The sequence below is a fragment of the Xiphophorus maculatus genome, chromosome 6 (assembly GCF_002775205.1).
Source record: "Xiphophorus maculatus strain JP 163 A chromosome 6, X_maculatus-5.0-male, whole genome shotgun sequence".
In the NCBI taxonomy this organism is placed as follows: Eukaryota; Metazoa; Chordata; class Actinopteri; order Cyprinodontiformes; family Poeciliidae; genus Xiphophorus; species Xiphophorus maculatus.
In genome coordinates this window covers 2,249,443-2,270,618 of record NC_036448.1, presented here as the reverse complement: position 1 = coordinate 2,270,618, position 21,176 = coordinate 2,249,443, and the positions used below count along the sequence as shown (strand labels likewise).

General features: G+C 38.4%; 2 protein-coding genes across 3 annotated transcripts in view; both read right to left on the bottom strand.

Moving 5' to 3' along the window:
- Window positions 1-530: 530 nt before the first annotated feature.
- Window positions 531-6,612, bottom strand: LOC102219772 (MARVEL domain-containing protein 2-like). Its single transcript, XM_005811065.2, has 6 exons — window positions 6,353-6,612; window positions 3,659-4,775; window positions 1,929-2,131; window positions 1,662-1,833; window positions 1,495-1,545; window positions 531-1,203 (listed from the first exon to the last, which is right to left on the bottom strand). The coding sequence occupies exons 2-6, from the start codon at window positions 4,772-4,774 to the stop codon at window positions 1,087-1,089; spliced, it is 1,659 nt and encodes a 552-aa protein (XP_005811122.1). The 5' UTR covers window position 4,775; window positions 6,353-6,612; the 3' UTR covers window positions 531-1,086.
- An 11,986-nt stretch (window positions 6,613-18,598) lies between these two features.
- LOC102217965 (small conductance calcium-activated potassium channel protein 2-like) overlaps window positions 18,599-21,176 on the bottom strand; it is an 86,759-nt gene continuing 84,181 nt past the window's right edge. For both annotated transcript variants that reach the window (XM_023335198.1, XM_005811058.2), the window contains one exon: window positions 18,599-20,661. In XM_023335198.1, coding sequence (XP_023190966.1) covers window positions 20,356-20,661 — 306 coding nt within the window. In that variant the 3' untranslated portion in view covers window positions 18,599-20,355. The remainder of the gene's footprint in view (window positions 20,662-21,176) is intronic.

The window sequence follows — 21,176 nt, the reverse complement described above, 5'->3', positions numbered from 1 at the left end:
CAGTAGCCACAGCTCCCAGGGCAGCTGTGGCTACTATCCTGTAGCTCACCACCATCAATGTTTGAAAAAAATGGTTATGTGCTATAAAGAACTGGAACCAGTTGTTACTGTTTATTACTGGATTAGACATCATGGACCAAACTTTGTTTTCATAAGTGTATCAGTGAGTCTTGGTGACCTATGAACCTCTTTTGTCTGGATCCAACCACTGCAGACTGAGAATAACCCCATTTCCTGCCAGCCGCTGTCAACACCAGGCTTCACTACAAATTATGTTGCTTCACTTTCAATTCTTAAGCTTAAAAAATATCAAATAAATATCAAATAAATAATTTATTAGGCAGATTATTTTCGCTATTTTACCCAATCAATAAAATAGCGATAAAGTTCTTGAAATAAATGAGGCTTTCAGTAATACTCTAAATGAAACACATTATATGGATTCATTCCACAAAACACTGATGTTTTCAAGTCTTTATTTCTGTTAATTATGATGATTGCCACTTACAAGTAATGAAAAAAAATACATTTAAAATTAGAATATTACATCAGACCAATAAGAAAAACATATTTAATACAGAAATATGGGCTTAATGAGAAGTTGATGGTAAACAGATCTCATCTGAAGAAATGTAATGAACATTTCTTCATTACATTTCAGCAGGCTCAATGCCAAGATGTATCTGGTTTTCAGCTTAACTGTGGTACTTTATGTTAAACCATTTGATCTGGTGGCAGGTTTAAAGACTGATACTTTGCTTAGGAAAATATACAAATCTTCAAGAATGGAAAGAAGCTGACACAGGCTGCACATAAAAAAAGCACAAACAACAAAGACAACATTGGAAACATCCAAATCTGTTGAAAGAGAAATAATGTAAAAAAATTAAATTAAATAAAAACTACTTTCATTGATGTACCTCAGCTTTTAGTATCTCCTAGGCCACATGAACTGGAGATCTGAAGGTGTTCATAAGGGGAAATATCATGTTCTTTGGAGTGAAAAATTTTTTGCATAACATATCTAGTGTACACAACAATAAGATGCCAAACAACATATTAAATTACAACATTTGGTAGTCCCAGTCATGTCCAATGATTTTCTGCGGTCTCCTGGTCATAATCTAGGATTCTGTTTTTAATGTGCCGTAATTTAGCTTTTAGGTAATCACAGCGTTCCTTCTTCTCCAGAAAAGCAGGATCCTGCAAAAACACATGCATCACATTTTGCTGTTTGTTGCAGTAAAATGTACCCGTCCTCTCATTTCTCACTTCCACTCCATCAATATTGTCTGATTAATTCTGTCAATGACTTCAAATAAAATTTGAAACAATTTGACATCCGTGAAGAGTTTTTTTTCATGGGACTGCTCATTTTGTTTGTGCAATCGTACATTCTCATCTATACAGCCTGAGCATCACAAGAGTTAAATCTGTTTTTCAGTGGAATCAATAAAGATAAGCAAGATCATATTTTGTGTCTCTTCCACTTACGTTTTTTTTGTCTTGATATATTTTTAAAATATTTTGAATCCTCTGTTGATCCTGTTAAGAATATAGAAATAGATTAGCTTGACAATCCAAATCGGATACCTGGTTTATATAGGCTTAAACAGGATTTACCCTGAAAATCATTAAGCACAAGAAACCATCAGTCTTACCTCCCAGCTCTTCCCTTTTCTGGGAAGTTGATTCACCATAGTATCCAGCTCTCTGAACTTATTGAGGGTTGTAATGATGTTTCTGTGAAGGTCCTTGTACTCCAGGTACTGGTCATTGAAAACAGCCTTGTACTTTTCCCGTTCCTCTTCAGATCTGATCTCTGGATACTTACTGCAAAGAAACAAGATGGAACATGTTGAGTACAAATTCATTCTGCCTTTATGTTGTACATGTGATTGCTGTCGATTGTTCAGGTCTGAACTTACATTATGTAATCTGCGATGACATGTACTTTGGGTGTATGATTGGACACAGTAGCTCTGTTTGGGCTGACACTTGATTTCTGGACATTAGCGGGCAGTTCAGGTTGGCAGTTACTGTCTTTATTCAAAGGTTTATTGGGCTCATCCCTAAACGATATCTGTTTTGTTCTTTGTGTGTTTAGGGAAATGGACTGGTTAAACTCACCCTGCAGCAAAAAGAAAAAGAGGAAAAATGTTCATTATCCTGAAACACGAACCAACATATTAAATTATCTAATATAAATTGCAATATAAATAATTTCCACAATAGCACAAAATTAACAAAATAAACCCATTGGAAGACAGAAATAGCTAAGGAGAAAGATGCAAATTTCAAGATTTGCTCTTATTTGACACATTTAGTGGTTTCCTTGACATCAGCTGGTCAGGTTGTGGCTGTGTGGTTGTGATGTGATATAAAACAAAGTAATTGGTATAATTGTAATTAATATTCAAATAAATGTTTTTTTTTAATGAAATTTAGCTACATATGTTATATTAGACAACATATCAGTAGTATTGCCATTGTTGATAGACTGTCTTCTTTAAATATACATTTTCACAGTTGATATGGTGCTGGTATCATCGTCATGGTACCACATGGCTGGAGATGAACTTATCTCTAGCTTCTGGGAGTGACCCAACCTTTCACAAATGTTTAGCAAAGCATATCTACTCAATTTTTTTCACATATATGGAACTCGTGAATTCAATTATTTTAATGGGCGAGCAAACAATTTGGAAAATATAGTTCATTATGAGTCATTTTAACACCATGTTTGTTGTTGATTAGAGATAGATATGAACTCAAACATCAAATTCTTCTTAAAAAATTATTTAAGATGATTGATGCATTCTCCATGAAAAAAAAGCAAAATTCTGTTAAAACCCAAAACTGATATGACATGTAAATATTCATTTATTCTTAGTGCTATTTCCCTCCTTAATTTATTCAGAGGGAGATGTTGTTAGTCTCATAGTGCTACAGTGATGGAAACAGTTTGTATTTTTAGCCACTAAGTGAAATGGTAGCTTTAACTTAGTTAGGCATGTCCCTTACTGAGGAATTTTACATTTTTAAAGTTCTATGTATTTACTGGTATATTTATTCACCTTTTTAGTCATATTGGAACCTATATGTTTTTGATTTACAAGTTTAGTGCTTTAACCTCCATTTGTCAAAGCAGGAGAATTTAGTGCCACACCTTCTAGCTAAATATTAATTGTTGTGATGTTGAATTTTTGTTTTGTTTTTATTGTAACTTGCTGTAAAATTAATTGCCCATTGGTACATAAATAAAGATCTATCTATCTATCTATCTATCTATCTATCTATCTATCTATCTATCTATCTATCTATCTATCTATCTATCTATCTATCTATCTATCTATCTATCTATCTATCTATCTATCTATCTATCTATCTATCTATCTATCTATCTATCTATCTATCTATCTATCTATCTATCTATCTATCTATCTATCTATCTATCTATCTATCTATCTATCCATTGATGTTTATGAACTGCATATTATTTGTCATAAAAACTCTCTATTTCTAGTAATCATGATCAGATGATGATTTTTTGCTACAATTGAAAGGAAAAAAGTGGGAAAGTGATGCAAGTAGTCCTCCATCCATCCCATACCTACATGTATGGAAGGCTGCCAAGAATCAGCCTCTGCAGGTTTACCTTTTGGTCAGCGTTGTGCCTGACCTTCCGAACAGCCTCATGTCTCCACATCTTCAGACAAACCAGGAAGCTTCCCAGGTACATGATCATATTGATAAAGATGAACGCCGTTCCCGCCATCTGGCCACCGTCAACTCGACACAGATTGGCCATGATGGGGTTAACCCCAATCGTCATGTGGCACAGCCCCCCTCGATTCAAGTCATTGATGTATACAATCCCTGCGGCCATGTAAAGCAGGAACAGAGCCAGGTTGATGAAGGCCTCTGTCAGGGGCCACCAGGAGGAGTCCAGGAGGATGGTTCGATAATACATGGTCATTCCTGTCACTAGCAAACTCAGAGTAATCATCCAGGAGATTCCAGCTACAGATAAAACGAAGGCAGTCATAGGCCCTGTGTAGCTGTACCCAGACAGTCCGAGCCCATTGTTGTTTATTCCACTGTAGAGCCCATAGGTGTTGAACCACTCACTGTCTTTTTGTATGTAAGCAACGACGCATGCAGACACCATGCCACCAAACAGGAGCTGGAGCCCAGCCAGCAGCCTGAGCAAACCCGGCCATGATTTCAAATAGGAGTACTTCTGCTGATAGACCTCCACCTTGGCGGCGTAGTACTCTGCAGGGTGGATGCTGGTCAGCAGAGACTCTTCCTGTAGGCTCTGACAGAAACACTCTGGGGTGGTTTGTCTGAGCAAAGACTTCTTTGAGTCTTTGGTGGAATTCCCTGACGACTCATCCCAGTTCCTGCGCTCCAGGAAGGGACTTACCGGGGGACTCACCCTGGTCCCATTGGGAAGAATCTGGATTCCAGTTCTGGTGGTTTCAGAATCACTCTCTCCTGCACGCTTATTTATGATCCCACCCAACGATTTAGGAATGATGGATCTAAGTTTGGACTTAATGCTCCTTTTGCTGTTTTCAGCATCACATGGAGAGCTGGATGTGTGGCTCATGGACATGCTGTCTTCATCACTGTCGTCCTTCACATGGTTAGGCGGAGGTGTGTGAGTGACCCACATAGGCACTGCTGGAGTGGTGGGGGTCTTGTTGTGAGAAGACCCGTCTTCACCTCTGTGTTCTTGCCCCTTGAATATTACGCTCCAGTTTCTCATGCTGTGGGAACATTTAAAAGCTTTATGAGGCAAGAATAGAAAACATATGAGGGTTATTAATATGTGCTTCTAAAATTAGCACCACTTCCATTGTCTGCTGGTTTAATATTGTTTTTCACTTAAAGGAGCAGAATTGTGTTTTCCAGCCACATAGTGCCATTTTATAGCACTATCAGGTAATTATGGTAACTTCAGTTGTTATAAAAAATGCTGTAAATATCAAATAAGACTTAGAAGAAACTTGACATTGTAATTTAATGCCTTGAAATTGGGCCTCTGTCGCTTTAAGAAACTCTTCTTCAGACACTCTTCTTCTTCTTCTGTCTTGAGGAAGTCAACACAACTTTGCTCGTCCTCTGAGAAATAGCTTTCCTATAAGAAGCTCAGCAGTTCCATAGTTGCTAATTGCTGCTGGCTAGTCTGAAGGAGCTGAGTGAGGGAGTCATTGGGGGGACTGTTCTGTGAGACAGAAGCTCTGAGGAGGCGCTTCATCTTAGAAGGCGTTGCTAGGTCCGTCTAGGCGTTTTGCATAGCTTCATGGTTGCCATGGAGATTAAAAAATTTCTCAAACATGCATGAAAGAATCAAGGAAACACTGCAGATATATTATGGAATAACATTATACCATGATCAAACATTTTTATTTTATATCATACTGCCCCTTTAACCAAACTTGAAGCTCTGAAAAATGTTCCAGTAATCATTCCTTTTGAACTGTTTTCCAGTTTGTGTACAAAGTCTGAAGTCACATGTTGGCATCTTATTCAGGTGTTGGAGCAACAAGCTACCTACTTGGGAGCGGCTACGTATGAGGCGTTTTGGGAAAATTATAGTTGGTGATTTTACAGGAAAGCTACAGATACAACATGTTGGACACAATTGTTTATGAACTGTGTGATGCTGTGAGCGCTCCGGTGAAGACATCTGTACATTGTTGGAAAAAACAAAAACAAATCATCATTCTCCTACTGTTCCTGTCATCTTCTTCGCCACTGGCTGTTGATCACATGATTCAAGAGGCAAAAACAGTTTCGATGCAGCCAGGAAACCGTCTCAAAAACCTTTTAATCAAAAAACAAGACTTTTTTTTTTTAATTGTTGTGTTTCTATTGAGGAAATTTATGTTCATAATTTCAAATTGCACAATTTTGTGGTTAAAACGTAGCTACTGCTACAGTTATAGACTTTGGTGTCTTTTGGGTGTGTATCTTGAACTTTTCATCATGTTACAGTGTAACAATGAAAAGTTGGGAACGTTCACAATACAACTGCTTTTCCACAGCAGACAACAACAACAAGAGCTGAGAGATGACTGTGAAGCTGTTTCATCAGCAGGAGTAAAAGTCAACACCATTAGTCTGCATTGCTTGGTTCAAAACCATTCAGAATTACTTTAAACCCACTAATCACTCCTACAGACAAAAAAAAAAAACCCAAACAAACAAACATTTCAAATACGTCCTCTTCTCTGCTACTATGTGACAAATCAGAGAAGGAGCCTAGCAGGCCTCCAGTGTAGCCTAGACTAGTCGTGTCTCACAGCAACACAGCAAAAACATTTAAAAGAGAAATCCTTACCTTCTCTGTTTGTCTGCAGCTTTGTGGCCATGCAGAGGGTTAAGTAGCTGCTTTCAGAGGAACTGGATAGTTGATAAAAGCAGTAATATGGCAGCGGTGTCCACCAGGCCCAGTCTCTCAGTTGACTCACTACAGGTTTCAAACAAGGCAACAAGCCAGAATGCGTGGGGAGCTGTGAGGGGAGTAAACGCTTAATCATTAAACCCTGACTGCGGCTGTGCAGCTGCCGACTGGCACTATGTGGTTAATCTGTGGGAGAGAAAGACAGGTAGCAGCAGGGAAGCAAACTGGTGTTCCCTGCAGGAAAAAAGGCATTAATACCTTCCATACTTCCTGGAAATCACATTGATGCTGATTTCTTGATTAGAAAAAGAGGAGAAAACTAATTGTCTACCTGCTTCATAGCCTACTGGGTACATATGAAAGCCCAGGCGATTTATTAGTATTAAAAGTATCACTTTGAATTATCAGCTTCTGCAGAAGATTAGGCTTTTTCCTGGAGACAATAGTTTATACAATCTGCATATTATCAGTCACATCCCATCTAAAATACTGCTTTATCATTCTTTTATTTATGAATAATTCATCCCCATCTCAGCTGTCATATTGTGCTACACAGAGAGCTGGTTGTGTGCCACTAGAGGGCAGCAAACTTCTGCTTGTTTGCAGCAAACTTCTTCCCCCATCACAAGCTTACTGTCTCTTTCCAATTTGCTGTGCTTCTTTCCCATGTTTACGGTTTCATAGTTTTTAATCCGTCGCCCTTTGGCCGTGCATGGTTACATAAGATGACAAATAAATGCAGCAAAGAGAGTTTATTGATTTGGGGGTTTAATTTGGTTTAGTTGTTTCCAAAGAGCAAACAGCAGCAGGTGAAGGTAAAGAAACTTCTCACTCCCCCCGCCACCCCGGTTAAGTTACATATCTTCACTTCAACAGCTAAAACATTAGTATTGTTGTTTCTAAATGAATACGAAATAAATACATTTAGGGTAAAGCTCAGGGTTAGGCTATAGAAATTAATGTAATATAAATGGAAATCAATGCAAAGTCCTTGTGAAGAAAGAAAGAAGTAATGTGTGTGGGCGGGGGGGGGGGGGGGGGGGCATGGATGTGTGTGTGTGGAGGGGTGGGGGTTGTATTGGTGTGCAGGTGGGTGAAAAAGAATTTGCCCTGTTAACTTGTGATATACTTCATAAAAAACTGCAGTCATTTCTGACATTTAACAGCAGCTTGCTAACCATTGGTACTGACTGTGAAAGGTCACTGTCTCCTGTCCCTTTACAGCTCGCCTTAGCTGTAGACGTTTAGACATTTGAAGCACAAGTTCAGTGCTTGTGGCGGATCGTCAAGCACTGGCATATGAAGCTCTGCTGAGCGATGGAAGCTGTCAGTGATAACATCCATGGCTGTTTATGTGGCTAAAGTTAGTCAGGTTTTTTTTTTCAGATCCTGCATAAAGTGTAAGATGGGATCATAGATCTTAACGTTCTGGCCTTGGCTGAAATGATTCTGTCATGTGAACTACAACCTGACAAGAATTATAGGACTCTACCTGTACACCCACGCACATCCTGACTCTGGGTGAATGCATGTTCCTGTGGAATGTGATCGAAGTGAAGAATCTACATCCTGGATGTTTAGATGGACAGACGGTCTGCTTCTTTTACAGGTAAATGAAGCAGGGAACTGTGGCAGCTTTCAACAAACTGGAACATTTGTATCTGTTTATTCTGCCTCAGATCTCTCAGAGGGAGGAGTAACACACAAACACAGAAAGAGCTCAAAAATGTTGGGTGCTGAAAGAAATTATAGTGAAAAGACCTTTAGTGGAATGAAAAGGTCTTCCACAGCCACTCCCTGACAGTAGACAGTGAGCATTAAAGTGGCCAAAAAGCAAAATCAATACACCCATTTGCTCTGATTTTCCCAAGTGTATGCCTAACCACGTTAGCTGAAGGCGATATGAGGGTATTAAGTGTATGCAACCGTCCGCTGCTCCCTCTTTGGTCATGCAGACAGAGAAGTGTGGCCTGTGATAAATTTAATAAATTAATAAAAACTTCCCTCCTGCCTGCCACAAGCTGTTCCCAAAGGATCTTTTCACAGTGAGATTAACCTCAGTTTCCTCACACACTGGCTCCTTCCTGTGTTGTTCTTCAGCTTTCAGGCTGCTGCTTTCCTTTGTGTTTTTTTCACTGAGTATTTAGACGTTTGAAGCTACCATTCCAGACTTTTCTTTATTTTCTATCAAATAAATGCAGTTCATTTTAGACATAGTGTGGCACTGAATGGACATGCTATTGTTTCTGTTCTGTTTTGCTGTAGTTAACTTATTCAAGATTAAATGTATCCTCCCAAAATGGGCTTCCACACAGGATTTGTCTGTGGTGACATGGAATAAGACAGCTGACCTGAGTTCTTCTAAATTTATTTATTTTTTTATTTTTTGCATTGTGAGCTGATGCAGCAGAACATTACAACCATATAGAGCTAAAATGATTAATTGGACAAACTAATTTGTAAAATGATTGTAATTTAGTAATTGATTAATTGTTACAGGCATTTAATCCCTATGCAGACTCAATAACTGATATTTGCTGACAGAAAAACATTATCAAAGCAGTATTATTAAGTCAAAAAACCTTTGTCTTTAAATCTGTTCCACCCAAAACTCCCAGAGTGTCACAGTTTTGGTTCAAAGTGGTGATTTAAACCACTTTTAGACTGGTTCAAATCCAGTCTAAAAGTCTTCTGTGAAGATTTTTTTGCTATCCAGTTATTAATTGGTTAATCCTAAAATTGGTCAACATTTCAGCCCTACACTGTATTGAAAGCACAAACTTTTCAAATGTTGATGATACAAATATTTTTTAGCTGCAGATGCATCATTTGCTACAAATAATTACGTGTTCACTAAAGGAATGCTGTTGCATTTCAGGCAATAAAATGTTTAGCTGAACTGAATTCTTTGCAACTTTCAGTCTATTTTTAATAATGTGCAATAGCGGTTTAAGAGGTTAAATGAAACATCTGCAGAATTAAAAAAAAAATCAAATTAATCGATTAATTGTCAGAATAATCAAGAGTTGTAGCTGCACAAACATATGTCTCATTGTCGCCAGGAAAACTGACAAAAACAAACCACATGAAAAGTCTTTGTGAAGGCCGACTGCAACAGTGAGATTTCGCTATTGCAGAGCATCAAGCAGAGATGTTATGAGTTCCGACGACATACAGTCCAACTGTATTAGACATCATGTAACTTTCTAAAATGGTAAAAGCAAAGTCAAGCATTTACTTGTTATGCGAGTTGTAAATATGGACAGAGACCAATCTGATAGGAGCTTTTAAGCAGAAATATTGACAGATTTGTAGCAGCTCATTGTCACTGGGATCAGACTCTGAGCCAAACACATGAGAGTGAACCTCCTGCAGCCTGAATGGTCCTGAATTTATGACTAACTCCATCAATTCTTTCTCTTGTGTAGTTTATTAATGCTCAGCTGTTCTTCCTCTGGTGATGTCATTGACTCAAATGCACACAAAGAAGAATTAGATTTTATTCTTCAGTGCATTTAAAAAAAAATTGTATTTTGTGAAATCCTGCACTGGAAATCTACAGTTCATTACCCAGATGTGTTTTAAATTATTACCATATTTCTTGGTAAAAAGTAAAAATATAAAACTTTCATTTTGCTCCTCAAATTAACATCATTTTTGTTGTTACAAAAGAAAACAGCTGAAGGTTTACCTCTTGAGGATGTTATCAACACCGGGCATCTGCTGTAACCAGACTGATGTGTTTTTTCCACCCATTTTTATTTGCACTGGGAAGCAAGATTTTAATCTGGATCACATTCAAAGTCTCAGATGATCTTTACCATCCCGGAGCAGCAAGAACATCATGAAGTCTGCAGTGGAGCTGTTCCTTGTGTTTCTCCTGCTGCATGTGTCTGTATGGGGTTGTGTAGCAACAACTACCGGGTGAATGACTCTGCCACTCTTGCGGGATATCGGTCCGCTGCCAAATCCCTGCTGAATTGACTGTAATTAACCAGGCTGAGCCTTGTTTGTGCATGTGGACACGAATAGTAGCTTGTTATTTGAGCACTAATGGCACTGTGTGTGAATGTGGATGTTGTCTGCAGTTCACAGTTCACCCTGGAACAGCGCCCTGGCAGCTGTGCGCCCTTCTGAGTACTGTTTACATCTTTATCAATACGTTTTCCTGTAATCATGTTTTAGGATTGCTTCACAGTTTCACAGGAGGAAAAAAAAACTGTGATGTCTGTACTGTCAACACATTTTGCCAACGATCCTTTCGAGTGTGACAGTTGGTGTTAGGCTGCTGAACTTCCCGTCCTCGCGGGAAGGGGAATGTGAAAAAATGCAGAAATGATTGTTTTAAAGAAAAGGTTCATGTTTAACAGCAAAGAAAACAGGGTTATAGTCATTGCTGAAAATGGTTTTAATGGGTAGAATTTCTTCTTACTGAGACAAAAGTTCACTTGCAAAATAAAAAAAACAGTGAAGAATATACTGGAAACATGGCTATTCCGTTTGCCATCCAGAAAAAAGTAGATTTATTCCAGTGCTACAATGTACATTATGCATCATGTGGCAGTGTACACAGAACAATGACTGGGTTACAGTTTTACTGCTGCTGGGATGTCTTATTATTCAGCTGACGTATGTACTGATGCCCCTTCTGCAACTGGTCAGGCTAATGAAAGAGTCTGCCACGCTTTCACCTTCACTCATCTACAGTTGTAAGAATAACATCACAAATTCCTTTCATTTGAAAAAAAGTTATGACTTCCTTCTTGAGAAGTGACAAGTTGTGACTGGTATTTCCGCAGGTACTCATGTGTGTAAGAACAAAATGAACTATTTCAGCAGAGGGTATTACCTCCTAGCTTAGAAACTTAAAATGAAACAAATATTATCTTGCTGGTCTTCATTTTAAATCATTCAAATACATTTACTGGTAGAGTTAGCTACCATGTTTAGTATCCAGAAGGAATATTCTGTTTTGGAAATCACTTCAAACGGGACCCAAATCAGTCAGTACTCTTTGCAAAACCATGTGGAAAGACAAGATGTATGTTGTGCGGCTGGTATAACCACCTGGCCTAGTTCAAACCCAGCTTGCATCATATATCACTCAGCATTATTCAATTCTGCCCAAGGCGGCACCAAGACATCCTCTGTGTCAGGTACAGAGATGTTCAAGTAATTTTTCTGAAATTCAAGTTGAGTCTGAAGTCTTTTTTCTGAGGATCAAGTCAATGCTGAGGTTTTCCACCCAAAGCTGAATGAAGTCTTAATTTTGGGGGTCAACTCAAAGTCAGACCTCAAGTCTCTAATGACTGAAATAAACATTTTCTCATCAAAAGCAGAGTGTAACATTGCACTGCTATAGGTTAAGGATCTCGTGTCATGCATTACTGATCTTTGGGCCAAAATGAACCAAAAAAATAAATATATATTTTAATATTTAACACACAATTCAACAAAAGGTCAGGGGCCAATTTGAATTGTTTAAAAAAGTGAAAGGTGAAACATTTACCCTATAAATAAATAATATGTAGAATTCAAGGGAAAATAAAATAAAAGCAAACCTCCATGTGGAATTTCTGATAGAATTAAGCAAAGCACTTGTCAGTTCCACTTTGTGGTGATGTATTTATCATTTGTTAATCCTTGTGTACGCATAGTACACTCTTTTTTTTTCTAACTGAGGATTATTAAAATGGTTTGGAAACTATATAAGCAGGAAATATCTTTGTAATGACACAACTAGCTTAATACAGAGACAATAAGACATTGGATGTTATGCTTATTTTAGTCTGAAATTATCCAAAATCACTCAATACAAAACAGAAGCTGCTGATCCTTACCCACTGTTATGACTGACTGCTGTCCATATGACATCACTTTAGTTCTGATACTAGCTCTAGACCCACCATCTTTTTGCAAAGCAGTCCAAATCCATACCCATCACTGGTCACTTCTGTACCAAGTTTTGTCTGTTACACTTTATTTTAAAGAGCGTATATAAGACTGACATGCCACTGTCATAAACATGTTATAACAACAGTCATGAACATGGAGGAGTCTTCATGATTGTTGTCATAAAGTATAATTCGGTAAATAATGACACTTTTAATGCAAAGCTGAACTAAAAGTTGCATTAAAAAAGTGTAAACTTTGCATTAAAAGTTTCAATTTTTACCAAATGACAATTCATGACAACAGTCATATTCATGAGGACTCCTTCATGTTCATGACAGATGCTAAGTCAGTCTTATGAACACCCCTTCAAATATAGTGTTACCGTTGTGTCATATCAGAACATTCCTTCTGGCTTTACCTTGGTGCTGAACCGTACTTGTCAGTAAGTATATTTACATGGTTTACCTTTCCCAGTGCATTAATTGGACCCAACTACCTTCTCTCAGACTTTTCCTTTTCTCTTCCTCTTTTTCCTGTTCAGCTTTTAACATCTACAATGATGTCAAATTTGCAGAATACCCATCTTCACTCTAAATTGCTAATTTGAACAAAAATAATGTCTGTCAGTAAATGTTCAATGGGTCTATTCAACTTTTCCTTCTCTCCAGGGTTTACAATCCATCCATCTTAGAGTACTTATATATCTGTAAAACACAAGTCTTGATTCTATAAGATTGTGAAAATTTAAGTCCCCCCTTCATGACAGATATCCTTCCATTATTCACCTTCAATCAATGCTCCGCTCAGTATGTTCAGTATTGGGATAGAGGTAAGTGATGTACAGGAAGAGGCAACAGTAAAGAGTCATTGTTCATTAACTCAAGTTAAAAGGGAAAAAACCCAGACAGTCTTGCTTGATTAAGTTCCACTCAAAAAACTCAAGTTTAACTTAAAATGAAGTGCTCTCTGGTCAGTCAAGGCTGAAGGAGATTTGCCGTTTTCACTGTTTCGCTTGATTTGACTTGGAATCATTTAACAAATGCTGGCAGATTTATTGGTCAACAAAGTAGTTTTTTAATGTTACCATCCATTTTTGTTCAAACAAGATGCTGGTATGCTAGCATTAGCTGTTATTTTATGATAGGAAAGGATGAAATCTGCAGCCAATAATGCTTAAAGAACTGGTCCCATTTGCTTTCCCAGTGAGTTACCAAGTGACAAGTCTGTACAGTAAATCTATCTCCAGCTTCTACTATTAGCTTAGCAGCCTAATTAGAGAGTTGTTGTAACATTGCATGTGACCACAGTAAGTCATTTTTACATTCAAGGATGGCATAAACAATGTGCATTTTGTTAAATAGAGACTTGTTTTAGATTGAGTTTTAGAAAATCATCTGTTGATCGCCAGATTACAAATTACACTCCACTGAGCTTTATATGGGTAAAAATATGTCTGATGCCCTCCTCACCCCCACACACCCAGGGCTTTACTTGCAGTAATAGGAGTGTTTCTTTTGTCTATTGTGGTAAAGACAGAACTCCCCACCAAGAAGAAAAATAAAGAAATAAATAAAATCAAAACAATGTTCTTTTTCTTGTAAATATATGAATATGATCAATAATGAAAAGTGACAAAAAATCTACTTGGAGATGCCTTTTGAAGTGTAAATCGGTTGGAATGTCAGTACAGTAGTCAGACGTTCAAAGGACTTTTAAGATTCCTGTTTGAGCTAAACATGATTATGAGAGGTGAACTAAAAGAGTGTAATGTTCTTCTAAATGTTTGAACTCAATAAGGATGACTGGTCAAACAGAAATAGCCATAAGAAATGCTGCGAGATCAGATTGCAGGAGGGATAACCAGACATCTCCTCTCCTCAGCGACACCTTATTGAGATTCCAAGGTTTTCCTTGGCCAGATGGGATACTTAGTCCCACCAGCAAGTTTAAAGTCTTCCTTAAGGTCTTCTTCCAGTGGAACCTGCCTGGAAAAGCTTAATGGGCCCTTTGCACGTCAGCTTCCGCTTTCGGGGAAAAGCGGCTCGGTCGTTTCCGGTCTATTGAAAATGGCATTTTCAATAGACCGCAGGGCTCGCCCAAGGTAACAATTAATGATGTACATCGATCCGAAGCTCTAACAAGTAAGCTGAAGAAAGGTTTTAAGATGTACACCTCGTTATACATTCACAGATACAAAGGTGAGTTTTACTTTCTTTAAACTTTGTGGCTAAAACTAGCTTTAGTTTATGCTAGTAGGCAATATTGTAGGACATTTTTCTTATAAAAATGTGCAATTTAGTACCTAAACATTTTAATCCATTCTAACGGACAATGCTTTTACCTTGTACTTATTTCAGGTGTATTATGTGTGTCTATTATCATTAGTGTCAAACAGAGATCAAGTAACGGGGGAGATTACCGTTTGGACATTTTGCTTCCGAAGCATGAGGAAGCACAACAAGCCCCATAGCTTAAAAGTAGGGCAGCACTGATATCAGAGTTCGAGTTCAGCTGACAGTTCAGGTTGCTTTTAAAAAACTATGACCATGTTCCTTAAGGTCTCTGTGTTATTTTGTTTTATTACCTTTGCATGCTTCTTGTGAAGAGCTCAAATAGGATGGTCTTTACAGCAGTGTGTACAGGCGGATCAGTTGCTCGGCTGTCTGGCTCTGGTCTGCTCACTCGTTCTCATACACTTGCTCTTTCAGGCTGAATACAGAAGTAAATCCATGGAAATAACGCAGGGACGGCTCCTTTATTTATCTTCTTAGGCTGAAGAAGCGGATCAGGAGTGAAGTGAAGGCTGCAAACTTTGCTGTGTGGTGTTAGCTTTAACTGGTACCGACGAATATTTACAAGTCACTGTCTTCTTAATTCAGGATTGCTTGGAAATCCAAGAAAACTTAAAAGCCCATTATATTAGGAAGATAATAATGTTCATAGTATTGCTTTATTTGCGTCTGAAATACGACTTTGTCTTTTCTAGCTGCCATGGAAACTCAAAGCGGAAACAAGAAAACCGCATTTGCTCATGCGAATGTGATGTCAAAGCCGTATGTGCAAAGAGCCCATAGGGAAGCGACTAGGAGGCATCCTCATCAGATTTTAGGACCATGTACACTGACCATCAGAAGTGGAAAAGCAGCAGCTCTACATTCAACAACCCTGATTAATAGAACTGTTCGTCTTTTCTCTAAGGGAGAACAGTATAGACAAGCTATAAGCTTAAGCTTGTTTTAAAGTTTTTATCAAACTTTAGTTCATTTGACTAGAAAGTGGGGTTTGTTTAGGAAGATATAAATGCGCAATCAAACTTTGATGTGGACCAAAAAAGTGAATTCTGGTCCATCTACAAACCTGGGTCTCAGTTCGGTTGAAGTGAACTCTGGTGTTGTTCAAATGCACATGTGAAGCAAACTATAGGGCAGGAAGCAAACTATAGGGCAGGAAACAGACTATAGGGCAGGAAACAGACTATAGGGCAGGGCATTCTGGATAAATACGACCAAAACAAGAGTGCAAGTCTAGATTTGAGGGAGAAATGGTTTGTGGTCTTTAGCCAAAGACAAAAGAGAAATTCTACAACCGCTAAACGCTGATCCCACTCCATTTTTGTTTACATTCTGCAAAGAAGGAAGTTGCTCTCAGAGTCAGGTTGCTCAAAGGATTTGTTTGGATTGACAAAATCTGAAAGAGAAACACAACAGCTGGAAATGTAACAAACGTTGCACCTTTGGAAACAATCTACCAGACTATCTGAGCAGGCAAAGACTTGCAACCCAACTCAGAGGGAGAAGTCCAGCTTTTTCCTTGGCCTCAGACTCTGAAGCAAGTTGAAGGTGTTGATCTGAAGAAGCCAATAGAAAGAGACAAAACTGAAGCTTCTTAAACTCAGAGGCACTGAGAGAAGCTTCATCATTTGGAGACCGATGTAAATGGAGCTGCTGCTCCTCTGCACTGAAAGAAGTTGAAGAGACTGAAGTGGATTGGAAGAGATACCTCCTAGCAGCCTCGCTCTGAAGGTGTGCTGAGCATTCCCGATGGAAGGAGAACCAGAGGGAATATTTACATACCTTCTGACATAAGCCAACCAATGATTATGAGGATTTCTGGGTTTCCCTCCTGGCTCTGTTATCTTAGCAATCTGGAATATGATGGTGAAATGGAATTAATCTAAACTGCTCCTAAATTCTTGACAGATGTTTTGGCTAGAATTGGACTGAAACTTTAATAGATATCTAAAGTGAATTTTAGACATCTAAGAGAAGAATAAATTTAGTGGAGAATGGCGAGAATAAGTTGGCATCACAATACCTTCTGAAACTACGATTCTTTATCAGTAACTGTATTACTTTCTCTCTCCTTTTCAAACAATTTAATAATTGTTTGAAAAGGAGCCATCTTGTTATCAAGGCAGAGTCAGCTATGTTTTTTTTAAATAAGCAAACTTTCCTCCAAGTGATATCAATAAGACATGTTGTTGTTCAAGTCATTATTTCCCTGACACTTAAAATAAAATGCTGTTGTTCTTATCTGCCAGGATAGTGTGAAAATGCAAGCATGTCTTATCATTATTTCTTCAACTTTGAACTAAAAACACTTTCCAAATTCAAAATAAAAATAAGGTGTTCAGTTTGAAAATGAAATACATTGTGCATTGAAATTATGCGCTTAAAGTTTTACAGGTATTGGGTTTGTTGGAAATTTTAATTTTATATAAGTGACGGTGCCTTTCAAAGGCATTCATACTGCGTGAAGTTTTTCACAATTTAAGACATTAGCATGGCAACATTCCTTTGGAAGAATATGCAATAGATTAACACAAAGAAGCACACAAAGGTAGGATGGAAAGTGAGGTTTTGTTAATAAAAGAAAATAATTGATTATGGCCCAGTCTTGGACAAAAACAAGTGTTTCCAAAGGTTCCACTAAAACTTCAGGATAGAGTCAGAGTCAGCTTAGATTTTTTTGAAGAGAAGTTCTGCAAAGTTCTTATCAGTAAGAGTCAGTGACTTACTATCAGGAGAGGCAGATCCCAACAATAAGAGGAAATCAATAAGCCGTAAATGTGCACTGATGAGGCAGAAAGTACCATGTTGATGGTTGATGGATGTAAATTGAGTCTAATTTACACAATGGCCAACAGGTGCTCTTCTTCACTGAAAAGACTGAAAATTGTTCACTTTGGCAGGCTGTTTTAATATAAAATCAACTTCGCAAGAGATATCTGAGGTAGGTTTATGGCTAGACATAAATTAAAATTTCTCTATTTATATTTCTACTAGGCAAAATAGTTATCTTGTCTAGTAACTTTAATTACAATCTTCTTGAATTGTAATTATGGTTGTGTGTGTTACGGATGATGACGAATCTGGCAATGTCATTTGAGATTTTTGAAAAGTATAATGATTTGTCGAAATGTTACTGAAGACGTCTTGAATTCTTCTTTTTAGCCAAAACATAAATACAAATATCTTAAATTATCATTCAAAAGAGTCAAAATGTATGTGTCTCTAGTCAAAGCTCTTTTTTAGATCCCTGGAACATAATTATAGATAGCTGAAACAGATTTTATGTTAAAATGGCCTGCCATAGCCTCTCCTCCACGGCGATCAACTCCAGACTTTAAAAGACAAACATGAGTTTTAGTTGCAAAAACCTGTTAAAGTCCACTAAAACATGATGGGGGCTGATCTGCACTCCAAGGATATCTTTACTTTTACAGTAACCTCTCAGAGATTAACATCTTTCTACTGCAGGAAATTGAACTTTTATTAATAATAATACATTTGCAGAACCGCTCTTCAAAAAATCCAGATGAACCCTTTAATGTTTGGTGGAGCTTTGCCTCATCTGGACACTGAAGCCGCAGCTTTTGCTCAGTGGGATGTCCCTGTTTTCCAGAGGCCACAGTTTATATGTTTAATCATGCAAAATATACACCACAGGTTCACTGGAGCTCTCAGTTTTATCATTTTATTGGGCCTTCCTCCTATCTAGATCTGGAAGGTGAACCATCATGTAGGAATAGTTTCACAGTAGGGACCAATAACACATAAATTCACTTTTTTTTTCAAATTCTGTGAAAAAAAAGTAAACTGTTTTTGTATGTTGCAAAACTGGCATTTAGTGGCCTAGTTTTTATAGTCCAACCAATTTAGCTAATATGAATTTTATTTCATATTTATAGCTCAGACATAGGAGTGATAACAGTCAAACAGTCAGCAAGAAAGTCGGGTGGAACGGAAGCGTTTCTTTCCCATTTAAAGACGGATCGGCTCACTGTTCTAAGTTTCTTCAACACTTTTATTTGGATCCTTTCAATATTTTTTTGTAATAGTGACTTTTTAACCCTCACCTCATATTTTAAACAGGGAATGCATTACAGAATTAACATTACCGCAACTCTCTAAGATCGGCAAATCTAAAATGCTAAATATCCTAGTTAAAAAAGTAAAAATGTATTTAAAAAAGGATAGAAAGCAACAAACAAACAAACAAACAGAAGTACGATAATGAAATCAAAAACAATTGTAAAATAATCAAGCCAGGAAGATTGTGATCTCTCATTATTTTGCAACAGAACCATGCAAAGGAGCCAGGTAGGTTTCTCAGTTCCTCCGCTGATGTGTGGCTGTATAACAGCGCCATTCAAGCCATGCCGATTTCCCAAGACCACAGGAAGCTCTAATTAACTGGTGAGAAAGGTAGACTACATCATGTTTCATTGTGGTGTGCAGCACTGAGCCAGAAGTCAGACTAACAAATATTCTCTACGTTCATTTCTGAACTTTTCATTTGTTACTGTTAGTAGAAACAGGAATCAAAAAAAAGAAGATGTTTGGAGTTGCGGTGTAATGGAGGCAATGATATGCATTACATTAAGACAGTTTCTTTACATTTTTGGAGAGGAATGTATCTGAAAAAGGAATGCAATGCTGTATTCAGACTAACATTGTAAAAAAGCTTTGAAATTAGTAATTAAATAACCCTATACTATTTATACATTCAGGCACTGAAAAATCACATGTCAATATGTAACTAAAAAAGATAGTTGCTCTCTTTTTTTTTCTTCCTTGGTAAGAACAAGGAAGCTGATACCTTGAAGTTGGCAAACGAGTACATTTCCCCTACCTTGGAGTAATGCCATGTCCATCCTCTTTTCATGCGACCATTTCTCCTCCTCTTGAAGTGCATTTTCAGACACTGACCTGGAGTCAGAGCTTTCGTGGTTTCTCCTAAAGCTTTCACCCTAAGCTGTGAGAAAGAATCCATGACACCTGTCTTTTTGTGAAGGAAATCAAATGGTTTATCTGGATCCTCTCCTTGGACAAACAGAGAAACGGACAGATGGGTGGACAGATGTCCTCCGTGGCCCCAGAGGGCCAGCAGGTGACCCGAGGACCTCTGCTCCACAGACCAACATCCCCCCACCCCGTGTGGTTAAGGACTCTCCGGTGTGATAGCCAGCTCTCACTCCAGCGACCCTGAACTCAGTCATTTTTTTAACTATACAAGGGCTTTTACAAAAAAGCTAACAGGAACAGCCACACAATGGCTAAAACATAAACCATACCTCTACATTATCTCTGTCATTTTTTTATCTTTTTTTTTTCTCTTTGACATTTTTGGATGCATTTTGTGTTTTCCCCGTTAATTGTTTGCCTTTTCTTGTTCTTTTTGAGTAGCTCTAATCCAGAATTATGTGTGCTGAGAGGCTCAGTTACAGAAAAACTGGACTTTGGAGGTTTTGGATTCTTTCTTTTTTTTTGGGTTGATGTGGGAGAATGGAAAAAAAGGGAGAGACTAGGCAAGAGAGAGAGAAAGAGACAGAGAGGGAAAGAGAGAGAGTCGGAGAGGAAGAGGAAGAGAGAGAATAGAGGTGAGAATCAGGTCACGGGGTCAAGATATGGTTAATTATTAGTCCAGACATGGACTCGCAGTGGATGCAGGGACAGCTTTGGATCAGACAGGATGTGGTGAGGGGGGGTGTTTGGAAAAAAGGTGCTGTCTGATACGGCGGACTAATACAGGGTTCCTCAAGGTTATCCACTGTCAGAAGACGTGTGTGGTGCTGTGGAGGGAGAGCGCCGCCTACGGGTGGTGGAAGTCCAAGATCTGTCTGAGCGTTCAGAGCGCTCCGACGCTAGCGAGGCAGGCCGGAAGCGGTGAACGAAGCCGTCCAGGAAGTCCTGCTGCTGCTGGGTTATGGCTTGGGAGATGAGGCAGGGCAGTGCCTGCAAGCTGCCCGCCACCGAGTCCAGCTTGTCCTCCAGTGTCCCGATCCGCTTGTCCAGCTCCTCGCTGCGCTCCTGCAGCTCCGACACCAAGTCATACATCACATTCTGGGTCTGACCAGGGAGACAGAGGACATGTGTTTCAGGGCGAACAGGAAGAAGGAGAAAGAATTGTTTCACAATTCAAAATCCAGAAAACCATTGGACATGAACTAATATTAAAAACTGAAGCATGAAAAAAAGCTTCATGTTCATCATAAAATCCAACACTCAGCTAAGTTCATTAGTTAGTAAAAAGAAAAATATCAGGAAGCTGGAGAAGAACTGGAGCCACGCAGTTTCAGCATGTCAGCATAGATTATATCATCTCATACATTTAACAACCAGCCTCTCCAGTACATTTATAGCCAGGGAAGGCTTTTAATACCTTATGCATTTGATTGAGAAGATCCATTTATGTAATTAAAAGGGTTTCCATTATAAAGGCACTTATTGTTCTGCAGAGCCAGCAGCGGGGCCAATGTTACAGAATGTGCATCTGCAGCAGCTGGAATGTCAAAAGAATTTTCTGTTACAGTTGTAAAGTTATGTGCATCATAAAAATCTAGGTTAATGTTTGTGTGTTTTTA

Bases quoted from the DNA above. Each gene is read 5' to 3' on its own strand.
- LOC102219772 (XM_005811065.2), bottom strand. From the start codon at position 4,774: ATGAGAAACTGGAGCGTAATATTCAAGGGGCAAGAACACAGAGGTGAA. The intron at 1,834-1,928 runs GTAAGTTCAGAC...GTTTCTTTGCAG, and splicing joins GTCATCGCAGATTACATAAT to TAAGTATCCAGAGATCAGAT. The intron at 1,204-1,494 runs GTAAGTGGAAGA...GTGTTTTTGCAG, and splicing joins TATATCAAGACAAAAAAAAC to GATCCTGCTTTTCTGGAGAA.